Raw genomic sequence first — 13,429 nt, 5'->3', positions numbered from 1 at the left:
TACTCAGTAAAAATTTGCTTAATCTAAATTCTGAGCAGATCTTCTTAGAGGAGTAGCCTGTTCGACATCCTCAGTGATTTTTTTCCTGAAAAGTCTTTGATAGTGTGTCACAGAGACGTATTTTATTGTTAGTTTTTTTTCCATAATTGCCATCTGCACTGACTCTTAGATGTCTGTTTCACATTTCTTCGCAATTTGTATAATGTAACAAACAGTAATTGTTGTGACAGACAAGCTGAATGAGTAACTGAGAAAGTCTGGATGGTTCTCAAAATTTAAGTAGCGAAAACATTACATGGCAGGAGTTATTGATGCCCTATAATCATGAAGACCTAGAAATTTTGGATGGACATGGCATTGATAGACATATACACAAAGCTGCTTCACATAAAGCAAGTATGGTCATTTTTGTTTTTGCACAGAATAAATGGTGTTTATAAAATTTTCTCAACTGAATGTACTGCCATCTGCTGCATTAATTTAGTTTCCCCTCAAACCACTCCTGTTTTGTGGCAGCACATGATTATGACATTCATATTCTATCAACATCAACTGTCATTTGCGTAACCCTACAGTATGTTTGCTCATTTTTGTTAATCCAATGTGAAACCCAGTGCAGTCAGACACATCATACTGAAAGAGTCTTTGGGCTTTTGTTCCCCTCAGACAGTTATTTAGCTGACAGAAACCCCTGTTCATTGAACCAGGACTGAAATCGTATTAACATTGACATGTCCTTCAGAGTTTCTTTTTCCTGTCTGTCACCCTGAATAGCCAAAATCTTAATTGCCGTCAGCAGCTACTTCAACTATATTGTCAAGCTGTGAGTCTAGACGTATCCATCGCAATTCACTGAAGAAACATATCTGACAAAATTGTGTTTTTTCCTTGGTAGCCCCAACAGGAAAATCTCCAGCACTGCTTTTGGAAGGTAGGTCATTCACCTGAATGTGTTTGTTTAACTTTATGTGCCTGTGTGTGTTTGCGTGTATGTAAAAGAAAGGTCACTGGTACTCTTTGTGTTTATGCGTTATACAAACCTGCACAGCATGTGTTTGTTCTATTTGTTGACATAGACACACACATACAGAGCAAGATTAGCAGTTACTGCTTCCTTATCTCTCAGTTGTCCGTCCATTGTGTTCTATTATCTAGTTAATTACTAACTGGTTATTCAGAGAAAATACAGGGCGTGTGGACATCCTGAACTGTAACCAGTCATGCTGTAAAAAACTTTTGGTGTTGTTCCTGAGTTGAGAAAGCAAGTTTGAATGTCAGCTCTTTTAGCAGCAGCAGTGTATCGTACTACATGGCCTGTTGGTCTGCACTGGTTGAGATGTTTTGTATCGAGGCTTTTGTCCTATTTTCAGCCACATAAACTGAATTATAGTGACAGAGTGAAAATGGCCTGTCAGACCTGATCTATGTATTCAATATAAGGTTTGGCTCGCTCTCCCTGTTCTTTCTACTGTTGACTCTGTCTGGTTTGATTACTTCGTCCACTTTATTGCTGTCTTTATCTGTTCTTCTATTCTATCTCCTCTCCTCTCCTCTCCTCTCCTCTCCTCTCCTCTCCTCTCCTCTCCTCTCCTCTCCTCTCCTCTCCTCTCCTCTCCTCTCCTCTCCTCTCCTCTCCTCTCCTCTCCTCTCCTCATTACTAATCTCAGTAATGGAGCTTGCTGTTCTCAAGTTATTCCATCACTGTAAAAGGGAGCAGCTAAAGTCACTTTATGGTGTGAATGTCACAGTTGAGTACACTCGGATATATGCACACCTGTGTGGGTGTCTGCTGTAGCAGTGTGTGTGCTAATTTTAATTCTGTTTGCTCCAGCTTCTTTGCTTGGCACTGTCCTTATAGTCCTATATACAGCAGCATCACTACAGGACACACACTTTGTTTCTCTCTGTCCTAGCCTGGATCTATTCCCAGTAAATTCCTTAAGTTTGTGTGTCTCTGTGTTTGAGCAGGCAGCTGCTCCACAACAGCAACTTGAGTAGCAGCAACGGCAGTACAGAGGACCTTTTCAGAGACAGCATCGACTCTTGTGACATCGACATCAATGAGAAGGTATGAATAGGTTTGTTTCCCTTTATGTGTACGCAGGTTGTTTGTCCATATGTCAGCTCAGACTTTTTTAAGCACAAATAGCTGTTCGTGGGATGTAATAATATCAGCTCTTGCTTTTTCTGTGTGATGAGTGAAAACCTAGGAAAGATTATATAAATACATGTGTTGAGCTATTATTGTAGCACTTAAGAGACACTCCTTTTTTGCTTTTAAAACCTGCAGTTAATTTACGGAAGTATGAAAAAGGTTGTTGTTTTGCACCAATTTGTGAACACAGTGAATCTGTTCTTAACTATAGTAATGATACATAAAGCTGTGGGCTGATTTCAGTTGTGTGGTATTTCTTGTTTTGTTGAGGGATTGAGAGTGAGGGTTGTTTTTCTGTTAATGCTGGCCAGCATTTTTAAGCATAGATCATTTTGAGTCCGTAAATATTGTAGTTAATTCTATTACATTTATGGTGTAAATACATATTTTAGTACTGTATCTCTCTTTCTGTCAGGTGAGCTCCCTTGAGAAGAAGGTGGCAGAACTCGAGAATGAGATTCTGATCAACGGTGACGTCAAATCCAAGCTAAAGCAGGAAAACACACAACTAGTACACAGGTAGAAAACTGGGCTTCGGAGATGCACAAGATTTATTATAGATGAAATAAATGCCTGAGCAATTGCAATTTTAGTACAGATAACTTTCTGTAATTTCTCATTGTTGAAAAGGGCTCTACTTTTCTCCAAATGATTAATCTTACAATAGATTGTAGTTGTAAGTCAGCGTTCAAAAGTGACACTCAGCTGAGTCGTGATGCAGTATTTTATCATCTCAGGGTAAATGAGCTGGAGGAGCTGCTGAAAGACCAAGAGACTCGTGCAGAGCAAAATCTGCAGATGGAGTTAAGACGACACAGAGAGGCCTACAGCAAGATGGAGAGAGACAAGAACACGCAGATAGAACTGCTGACCAACCGGTGAGAAACATATACTGACACAAGCACGCAAGCATACACATCATTGCTGCTTTATTGCTCAGTGTCTCATACTATCTGTTTGTGTTCAATTGCATTAAATCATTACAGTATAGTCTGATGAGATGCATTCAAAGTCAAGTCAAGTGTCTTTATCAAAGAATAAGATGTCAATGTCCATTTCTTTTGGATGTAGATAATTAAATGCTTGCTTGTTAGGAGAAAATGCAGAATATAAAACTATGCACTAAACACAGCTCATAGATTTGTCTGTGGCTCAGTCAGCTGCCTCTGAAGTAGCAGCATATTGTGATGTTTTGCCCAAAATAGTGCCATAACTGGTTATGAGAGACAGTTATCTAACAAACATACACTGACATAACTGATTTTGTGCCTTTAGAGTTAAGCAGCTGGAGGAGGAGAACAGTGACATGACTTTTAACATGTGCCGACTGAAGTCACAGACAGAGAAACTGGACGAGGTAAGCTATGTTTCATTTTCTTTGTGTATTTACTTTTGTTTGTCTTTTTACTATTTAATGTCTTTCTCTGTCCTTGTCTTTGTTTTTAACACATCTTGCTGATACTCTCAATAAGGTAACTCTTCAGTTTACTGTCTGTTTCACTTTTAAACATGCAGCATTTTGCCATTTCTAATCCACGCTTGTCAGTGCAGGCCTACTGTCCCTTTAAATATTGCAGTTTCCTCAATAGTCAAAGAGTCAACATGTCTGCACTCAGATACAAAGCCAGTGAGCCACCTGTAGTTTTATTTATACACAGCCTTTGACTGTTGAACCACATCTCTATTTGAAGTATGTACCTATGTAAATGACACCAAACCTGACCCAAGTTTGACTCTAGCATACGAAATAAGAATGTGTCAGAGAAGATAGAAATGTTCACCCCATATATTAATGCCTCTGAATTATTCTGAATAATTTGAAAAGCAAACTTTGAACTGTAGATGTGTGTCTATGTTCATCCATCCTCAGGAGAAGCAAAGGATGACAGACAAGCTTGAAGATACCAGTCTGCGCCTGAAGGATGAGATGGACCTCTACAGGAAAATGATGGACAAACTGAGACAGAACAGACAGCAGTTCCAGAAAGAGAAGGAGGCCATGCAGGAGGTGGGAGGCATCATTTTATGTAACCAGTCACACACAGGAAAGTGGATTGTTTGTTCAACCGCTCACTCTCAGTCACTGCAGTCATGTCAGCTGATACACTTACACCTATAAAATACTGCCTTGGCATTATATAACATTATTCATCTGTCCATTCTTTGGTGTGCAGCTGATAGAAGACCTGCGTCGAGAGCTGGAACACTTGCAACTCTACAAGCTGGAGGCAGAGAGGCCTGGCCGAAGTCGCAGCTCTTCCTCTGGGCTTGCAGACTTCAACAGCAGGACCAGGGAGGTGGAGCTGGAGCATGAAGTCAAGAGGCTCAAGCAGGTACAGATAAAACGCTCTGTTCAAATGTCTTTGTTGTGCGCAGTCAGCTCAATAAGTATTGTAGCTACTGAAGGTGCTTTAAGATACCGAGTTAACTATAAATGTCTCACATAGATTTGAGAGAGTGTGAAGACTCATTTTAGACTGTACACCCATCTAAAACATAGGGGTTCTGTTAACCCTTTGAACCCAAAGCATTTTCTTGGTGTTTTTACTCCTGTCTCACTTTTACCGACTGTGGGTTTATTTTTTTTCACAGCAGTATAAAGTGCTACACCTCTATGACAACAGCACAACCAAATAATATATAAGGAAAACACTAAAGTTTGATTTCTGTTAATATACATTTCCTTAAACATATCGAGTCCTCACTCATGTTACCAAAGCTGAAAAAATAGTGGCTCTTCTTTCTTCAGATATTTTGCTACTTGCATTTTTTTTTTTAGGTGTTTCAGTTACTGTCTCATATCCGCTCTGTGTAAACACAGACTGCAGTTAAGCTGAAGAGTCAGAAGTTTTGTGATTCTTGGCCACAGCTGAGTCAATTACGGCTTCTCATTTGCATTAAGGAGTGCCAATTGTTGTGTTTTCTTTGCAGAATTTGATTAGATATATTTATTCTTGGCATTTTTTTAAAGTTGCATGTAGAATAAATTGATTTTGATGAAATATCACAATTTTAACTTTTATGGATTTGGTTGAGTTTCCCAACAGAATTAGTTTAATGACCATCTGAAAGTTTAAATTTGACAATTATTTGTGGCTCTGGTAGATGATGTTATTTTGTCAGAATATAGTTGAGAGGCTTGTCGTCATAATGTTGATGTTGATTGTGGATGGGTTTGGATGCATGAAAATGCATTAGATTTACTAAAGTGAGAAGTGAGCTGTATAATTAGAGTGTCACACATTAGATGCAGCATAACATGTATGAATAGTTAATAGAATAACAGAATACTCATCATTGTGCAAGTGATTAAAGCAACAGCAGAAGTATCTTGGTTTTTAATTATTTCAAACACAGAGGAAGTGTGTTTTCCTATCGTTGAGTTTGAATGTGTGTCATAATTTGACAAATACTTTGGTTTTACAAATGTTTTTTTCAAGAGTGATCATACTTCCACAACTTATTGTACTCTGTAGCATGTCTCTGGCTTCTCCAGAAAATTGTACTTTAGTATTCATTCTAAAAAATGCAAATTCAGGTGATCCCCACGTTATTTACGTTATTTCCCCATGTCAATAAATATTTGGTGCACAAGTAGCAAATTAGCGCCATATGGTTTTAGCCACATTCCCATAAAATGTGCAGCACAGATACACATTACAGGTTTACTTTTCCTGTTTGAACCAGGTCTGAAGCTCCTGAGAGGACATACGTGCACAGCATATGATACAATAAATATTTTTTTGTTCAGCCCGAGGAGCATAGAGTGCACTGATTTTCTAAATCAATGTAGGCCTCTAGCATTGTTTGGCTGTAGTCACTAGCAGAACTTCGGCCACGCACTGCAACAGAGGGGGTTTAGGCAGAATAGATTAATATACATTACAGGCAGAGTTATATGTTTGATAAAGATGACAGTCAACCACAGAGACTTCTCTCATAGCTTGTCCTCAACAAGAGTTACTGATTTTCTGACACTGAAATGGAGACTTCAGGGGAACTAAATAAGCTGCATCACAGTTTATGATGATTGCAACTTCAGAGTACGTGTGTTTATAGTTCTCAGATATACTGACATTTGCTTTAAGGTATCTCCCTGCTGCACTTCCAGATTCAAATGTTGTTGATGTTTCCAGTTCTGCTATGTGGACATACCTGGTGCCAAGTAAACATTAGCATTATGGGAATAGATGAAAATGTACTATAGATGTCCTGCCTGATGAGACTGGTAAGAATAGTTGTGGAGAGATGTATAGAAACCTGTGCCTGCCTTGTTGCAAATTATTTCTCCATGTTCATCAGTCAAAAGAACTGCAGTATAAAACCGAGAACGTACCAAAACCACCAGGCTGTGACGTACCTTTTGAACCATACAAAGCCATTCAGTTAGAACTGCTGACTCTTACAATGTGTATGTCTTATCATTGACTTAAGGTGATAAGTTTTACTCTCTGTCCTTTAGCCTTGGGTCAAATTTGTCACAAGAAGTGCAGGCAAGAAAGAACGGGAATGATAACAATGGTTTTCTACTACTATCAGTCTGCGGATATTTACTTTTTGTCAGCTCCACCCAGCAGCTTTAGATTCAGTTTGATAGTCTGTAATCAGACGGATAATTAGGTTTTGTGCAGGTTACAGCTCTAAATTGAGAGACACTGCCCCGTGTCATAGTCCTCAATGGGCAGGATAATCTCACTCTCTTATACCTGCCTGTGCACCTCTGTAAATGTCTGTATGTGTGTGTCCAGCGATTCGTGTCCCAGGACTTTCTTCCCCCTGAAATCCAGCACCTGGTGTTGTCTGGGGCTTGGCTCCGTCCTGGTCTGATGGTAAAATTGCTTCTGTGCCCTTTGACCTCCCAATTAACCACTAATCACAATGGAGTAGAGTGAACTTGCCTAAGCTGATTTGGGGTCAGTGCTGCAGTTCCCTTACTAATGATAAAGGATGGAACAAGGGGAAAGCATGCCGGCCTGTTGTCAGCAGTTACAGGCAACTTAATCATGGAGCTTTCATAACACACCAGACCAAGCAGGGGAACAGTTTGTTCTGTAACACGCATAACCCATGTTCCGTCTCATAGGTGTTGCCAAAATAGATGTGCATTGCTGTGTTTGCTGCTGGCTGCTCAGTGTTTTGTTGTATGGGTTGAGTGAGGCTTCAGTAGTGGCCATTTTTGGGAGAAAAAAAAAATTGTCACTCTTAAGACGCTTGTGTAGTCCAGATGCTTATCTCCTTTTCCTGTCTCTCTCCCTCTCCTCTACTTCCCATCCCAATTATATTTTTTAGGAGAACCAGAAGCTGAGGGAGCAGAATGATGAGCTGAATGGTCAGATCCTTAGCCTTAGTCTGTATGAAGCCAAGAACCTGATTGCCACACAGACTAAGGCCCAGAGTCTAGCTGCTGAGATAGATAATGCCTCCAGGGACCAGGTAGGTTCAGGATAATATGCAGACCGTGTATTAAGAAAATGTTCAGTTACATTTGTTATTTCTTTTATCAGGAATTATATGACCACTTATATGACTTCACTGTGATTTGCATGCTTAGGATATTAAATAACAATGTTCTGCATGATACCTTTTTGTAGATTTTATTCTATTCTTCATAATATGGACGTGATCACTGTGGCTAAATCCTATACATGACTGCTAAAATTTGAAATAAAATATCAGTGCTTAAAATTGATCATTCTTCCAGGTATACAAATACAAGGAGAAAATTGTATGTAGCCACATTATATATAGAACATTCTGCTATTAAGTCCAAGAGTAACATGAAGAAACTATTTCATAATTATATTTTACAACAAATAACTGTGTTCCTCAATGACAAACTGAACTAACGATGTGTTTGGCGTCTTTATGTCTCCCCAGTTGATGGAAGCCTTAAAGGAGCAGGAGGAAATCAACTTGCGTCTTCGACAGTACATGGACAAAATCATCCTGTCCATTCTGGACCACAACCCCTCCATTCTGGAGATCAAGAACTAGCTGTGACTCAACTGGAATGAGAATCGTTCCTGAATTTGGGGGAATGACGATCATTCCAGTTGTCTGATCAGAACCTGCAACCTGAGTCGGGAACCCATACAGGGGGAAAGCAAAGCAAACCCTAGCAAGGCTTGTATAAATAGACATGCATTGCCCCCTGCTGTTTATGGTGAGAAGAACTTCTCTTGTGGACAGAGCAGAAGGAAATTCTGTGTTGGCCTAAGAGGAGTTTTCTCAGACGGTCATTGCTCGCTGACTGATGGTTTCACTACTGTGACAGTTCAAGTCAACTTGTCCTGTTTTTGTTCTCTGTCTCTACTGTGAACTGTAGTTACTGTCATGATTTTGATCTCAAGCCGATGATTTCTTCCCAGGAATATTCTGCGCCCAACATACTTTGAAGACTGACACAATTGCTCGATGTTGTACACTGGACATAATGCAATTGCGCATTAAAAACTGGAAAGATGTATGCGTACTACTGTAAAGCTGTGTAATTCAGAGACAGTTTGGTATGATGTAGAGGCAATTTTTGATAAGTATAGGTGATTAAGCTGGCAAGCAGACTGTAAGCCTGTGTGAGACGGGGATGAAGGCAGATCAGTCCACTCTGCCTGACCTGTAAATTGCCAGTCTCCTCTCCTCTATCATGCAGGTGTTCTCTGAATGCGTGTGATGGCATACTGGGACAAGTACGTGTTGAAAGAAGACTGTGAAAAGAGGCAGAAGTGGTCAGTGGTATTGAAAGCAATGACTTAAGCAAAAGTGTTTTCCTTAAAGAAGTGGGGATGATACATGATGGACCATGTAAGCTCGAAAAAGAGACTTTTTGTGAAGTCGGTGAAGGTACATTGAAAGTGAAATTTATTTTTGTTCATTCTCGAGAACATGTCTTCCAGGAAACCTTGCCACAGCACTTGCAGTGTCAATCAGTCCAGTAAGTGAATATTTCTTCACTGAGAAGTGGCCCTTAGTTGTTTCGGATGAGTAGTAGAATATCACTTTATGGCATAGAAGCTACAACCAAGGAGTGTCTTCAAACTGTAACTTTCATGGCTGCTATTTGCCAGCAAAGCCTGAGCTTGAAAAGATTCACGGATGCGATAAAGACCCAAAAGATGTTGCACAGAAATGTAATGATATGAATGTAAAGGATGTTTGGTGGATTTGCGGTAAAGCGACTGGTAACATGGTTTACTGAATCATCTTTCTGTGCTCAGCGAAATCGACTCCGACACTGGATGTGAGCATGCACAGGAGACTCACTTTTTGGTACAAGAGACTGGATTAGCAATCTCAATGACACCTGCAGGTTGCAGATTGTAGTTAAAGCCCCATCAGCTCTCTGAAATTCACTGATACTGTAAATATCATGAATGTACATCTCAATATTTCACTTTCTGTGTGGTCAAAAGGGCGCTTTAAACTTAAATCTGTAATTGACTAAACATGTTACACATAAGTACAGTATTCAGTACTGTAATAAGGAGGGCATTGTTTTTAGAGGGGAAACTATTACAATCTGCTGTATCATGTAATTATTCTAAACTTGAGTTTTGCTTCCTTGCACAAAAAATGTTTTCTTTTGCATGGTTCACATTTTCTTCTGTCTGTGCCTTTTGAAGACATTTTTCAAGATGATGTTGCTATAGATTTACACCATTTTTTTGAAGGTACATTCTATGTCTACGTCTGACATATTCTCTTCACTTGTAAATGTTGTAATTATATAGTGATAATTTGTATTCATGTGCCACTTACCACTCTTTTTCAGATTGATACTAAGAAAACTATTTTATACAGTAGGTGTCCAGTTTGCAGTATAGCACAACGCTTTGTATGGTACGCAAGTCAGGTTATATTTTGTCAGTATAATTATTTTGTTTTTTAACGCAGTGGATGATGTTGCATTTTTTTTCAATTTTTTGTTAGTTACATTAAGTCTACTGATTTTCAAGTTGTTTTCAATTGGCTTTTAAAAAAGGTTGTAAACTGTCTTCCTAACTTAAACGGTGACCATTATGAGCAATATTAACTTATTACTGATACTTGCTGATTTGTCTTGTTTTGCTTCACAAATCATTTTACTCTAGCTGCTTGTGCCATTTTAGATTTAAATTTTAATTTACATTGAGCTGTAAAAACTGTCACAAATTCATGGCTTGTAGCGCTTAAATTTTTAATTACTAGGGCTATCCAGTGGGATGTAGTCACCTTAAATTGCAATAAAAAATGGCTTTGGCAGCGACGTTGCCTCATGAAGTTTCTATTTCTTTGATTTACATAAACCACTGATATAGTGGACACAGTGTGTGCTGCTTATGTGTGTGAGAGGCATATTTTTCTGTAACAAAAAAAAAAAAAAAGCCACCACCAGTTTGTAGCCAGTTGCATTACTGATTCAAAACCAGTTACTTTTGTCTGTATTCTGCTTCCTTTCAATGATTTTGCCAAATATCCTTGTACTTAGTGGCAAAGATTCATTAGCTTTGAAGATTTAGGCAAAACTCATTTGCATCTTTGCAACAATATAACAATCTACGCCCTTTGAAAAATATGATTAATGCAGACCTATCCATAGTAACCTTTATTTAAATATTACAGTTTGACCCCCCCAAAAAAGGCTACGTTTACTATTTTTTGCCAGTTGTGTGATTGATGAGCATCTCATTCCCAAAAGGCCCCAGGCATTAAAATGCTGCATTAATGGCCTATATTCACGTCTTCTCTTCAACTCCTTCCAAAAGACTTTAGGAGTTCGCTACAGAATTTTTCTTTTACATTGTTTATTCCAAAGGTGTTTGATCGGTTAAGATCAGGGCTCTGACAAGGCATTCAAGTTGTTTCACACAAATTTCAAACCTTTTTCCCCTTGCTTTGTAGATAGATGGGCATACTTATTATTAGAAGTGTTATTTTTCTTTCTGAAAAATTAAAATTCAACATCTGATTATTCTTAGAAAAATAACTATCAAAAAATTATTTGCGTATGTTTAGCTAAAGTTGACATTCCAAATAAAGTTAATATCATGTGTTAGTAAATTTGTATTGGCGAATAGGACCGTGAGACAAAACTTCTCCCTGGGAGAATTATTTCAAGATTTACATTTAGTTTTAATAAAGCTCCCTTATGATTTCATTATTTTCTGGGTTTGTTAATTTATGCATACATGTAAAGAATATCAATAAAAGATACAATTAACTGACTAAATATGAGGTAATTATTTTTTTTTAAAACTACAACTTTACTAAACTAAATGCAAAATCTTGAAATTATGTCCCCAGAGGTAATCTCAAAAGTCCTTTTGATATCTACAAATTTTGATTTTTCTTTTACTCAGTCGACAACATAATTTTCAGCAAACATGCACAGATTTAAAAAAAAAAAATTTTTAACTGCTGGTTAGCTATTATGTTACTGTACTAAATGATGGTTAACACAGTTTACCCGAAATCAAGGCTACAGTATTTTTTTTTTAACTAATGACTCATGCCATAAAGAAAAGTAAAATGTGCATAGGTATTACTATTTCAAAAACACACACATAGAAACCTGTTTTGTGATGTCAAAATGTCCATGAGCATACCTGTAAAAAAGAAACAATTTGAAAGTTGAAAATCTTGCTTTTATTTACTCGAAACAGAACAGACCTGGCAAGACAAGATGGCGCTCACCTGCACTCCTCTTCCTGATTCCTTGACACAAAAATCGACTAAATGTGGTGGTTAGGAGGGGAAATAATGTATGTTAAGGTCGGTTCGTTGTCCATAGAGGTCTGGCAGGTGTAAAAACTGAGCTAGTGTCGGTTATTGCTTTATTCTAACATTCTTAAACAACTTAAATGCGGAAAACAACGAACGCAGCAGCAATGATGCTGGTTTATGTGTTGTGGCGCCTCCTGCCGGCGACCCGTTGGACTGCTCTCCGGTTAGTTGGTGCTACACGGGGCAGGTGTGTCTCCGGCTTGCAGGGCAGGGAAGAGGTAAATTCAAATGATGGCTAATTCAACTTGTGGGGTTGAATTTCACTGGACAGCTTTGCTGACAGCTTCATTTAGCTGTTTGTCGGACTGTTGTCGTTTCCCCTTAGAAGCACATTAACTGTTCAACGTATCTGTCAATCAAAATGCTAACGTTAGCTAATGGAAGATGTTAGCTAGCTGCAGCTAACAGGCTCACAGCTGAAGTTACTACTCGTTTTTCATCCGGGGTGGGAGGAGTAGTTAACCAGCTAAATGCCAGGTAGTTTTTGTTTGGTTGTGTTTTTGGTTGTTTTTAAAGGAAAGGTAACTTAGCTTTGTTTTTTGAGTTAAATATTTACCATCAAATTCCAACAGAAAAGCTACAACTACAGGGAGTAGTTATATTAGCCTTCAGGGTAAAACATTTTAAACAGCCTAAATAGCATGGTCGTAAAAGATTGTGTGTTGGCTAGCAATTCTCACTAAAAGTCAACTTAATTTTAGAGGTAACTCATTTCTGTTTGAAAGGTTTGTTTCAATGGTATTCCTCAGTGTTCCTGGAGACAACAATACAGGACTCTGTTTGATCGAATACCAAGATTTGTGGTGTGATTAAATATTTAACAGTTTGTCACATGCTCATATATAATGGACAATGAAATGCTAAATGACTGCTCCACAAGGATATGCAATAACAACAAGAATGAAAAACATTCCTCAATAAGAAGAGAAAAAATTCAGAAATAGTGAGTATAGAGACTGTAAAACTGAAGCGTGCATTGTGCAACAGTTGCAGTTGTGTGACTGTTATGTTTATGCACAACAGCATGTGCGCTTGTATGTTTGTGTGCATACACCTCCATGTTAACTCAATATTTAAATTGTGCTCTTGTGTTCTTGCTGTTTGAGATGAGCTGCATTTCCAGTTTGGTACAGTTGTACCTCTGTAGCATACGTACATTTCTACAGTTTCATTTAGCAGACACTTTTACCCAAAGCGATGTACATCTGAGAGTAGATACACCACAGGCAACGATCTAGTCAGAAGAAAACAACCTGAATAAATGCCATCAAACATTCAACCTAAATGTAAAAAATACAAAGGGGTCAGGGCCTCACCAGAGTCATTAGGATTCATCCTCTGGGGATCATGCATGTACCAACTTTTACAACCGTTGTAATTATAATACTTTAATTCATATTTACAATAATAATTTTGCTGTGTAACTGTATTATTTTTTTAATTGGGGAAGCATTGTGTTTCACTGTAACAAAAGAAAAACAACAACATACAGTGGTGGAAAAAAGTTTTTGGACA

At 38.3% G+C, this 13,429-nt stretch overlaps 1 protein-coding gene across 2 annotated transcripts in view; it reads left to right on the top strand.

Annotated features, from left to right (window-relative positions):
* rab11fip4b (RAB11 family interacting protein 4 (class II) b) overlaps positions 1 to 10,397 on the top strand; it is a 28,861-nt gene extending 18,464 nt beyond the window's left edge. The window contains exons 5-14 of one of the 2 annotated variants that reach the window (XM_022193836.2): positions 896 to 931; positions 1,969 to 2,068; positions 2,571 to 2,674; positions 2,893 to 3,033; positions 3,431 to 3,512; positions 4,026 to 4,163; positions 4,330 to 4,488; positions 6,904 to 6,984; positions 7,445 to 7,588; positions 8,033 to 10,397. In XM_022193836.2, coding sequence (XP_022049528.1) covers positions 896 to 931; positions 1,969 to 2,068; positions 2,571 to 2,674; positions 2,893 to 3,033; positions 3,431 to 3,512; positions 4,026 to 4,163; positions 4,330 to 4,488; positions 6,904 to 6,984; positions 7,445 to 7,588; positions 8,033 to 8,149 — 1,102 coding nt within the window. In that variant the 3' untranslated portion in view covers positions 8,150 to 10,397. The remainder of the gene's footprint in view (positions 1 to 895; positions 932 to 1,968; positions 2,069 to 2,570; positions 2,675 to 2,892; positions 3,034 to 3,430; positions 3,513 to 4,025; positions 4,164 to 4,329; positions 4,489 to 6,903; positions 6,985 to 7,444; positions 7,589 to 8,032) is intronic. The other variant, XM_022193837.2, reaches the window with a different exon arrangement.
* The last annotated feature ends 3,032 nt before the right edge of the window (positions 10,398 to 13,429 follow it).

Source organism: Acanthochromis polyacanthus, chromosome 3, assembly GCF_021347895.1.
Source record: "Acanthochromis polyacanthus isolate Apoly-LR-REF ecotype Palm Island chromosome 3, KAUST_Apoly_ChrSc, whole genome shotgun sequence".
Classification (NCBI taxonomy): domain Eukaryota; kingdom Metazoa; phylum Chordata; class Actinopteri; family Pomacentridae; genus Acanthochromis; species Acanthochromis polyacanthus.
The sequence above is the reverse complement of the archived record's forward strand: the minus strand, read 5'-3'. Positions and strand labels throughout refer to the sequence as shown.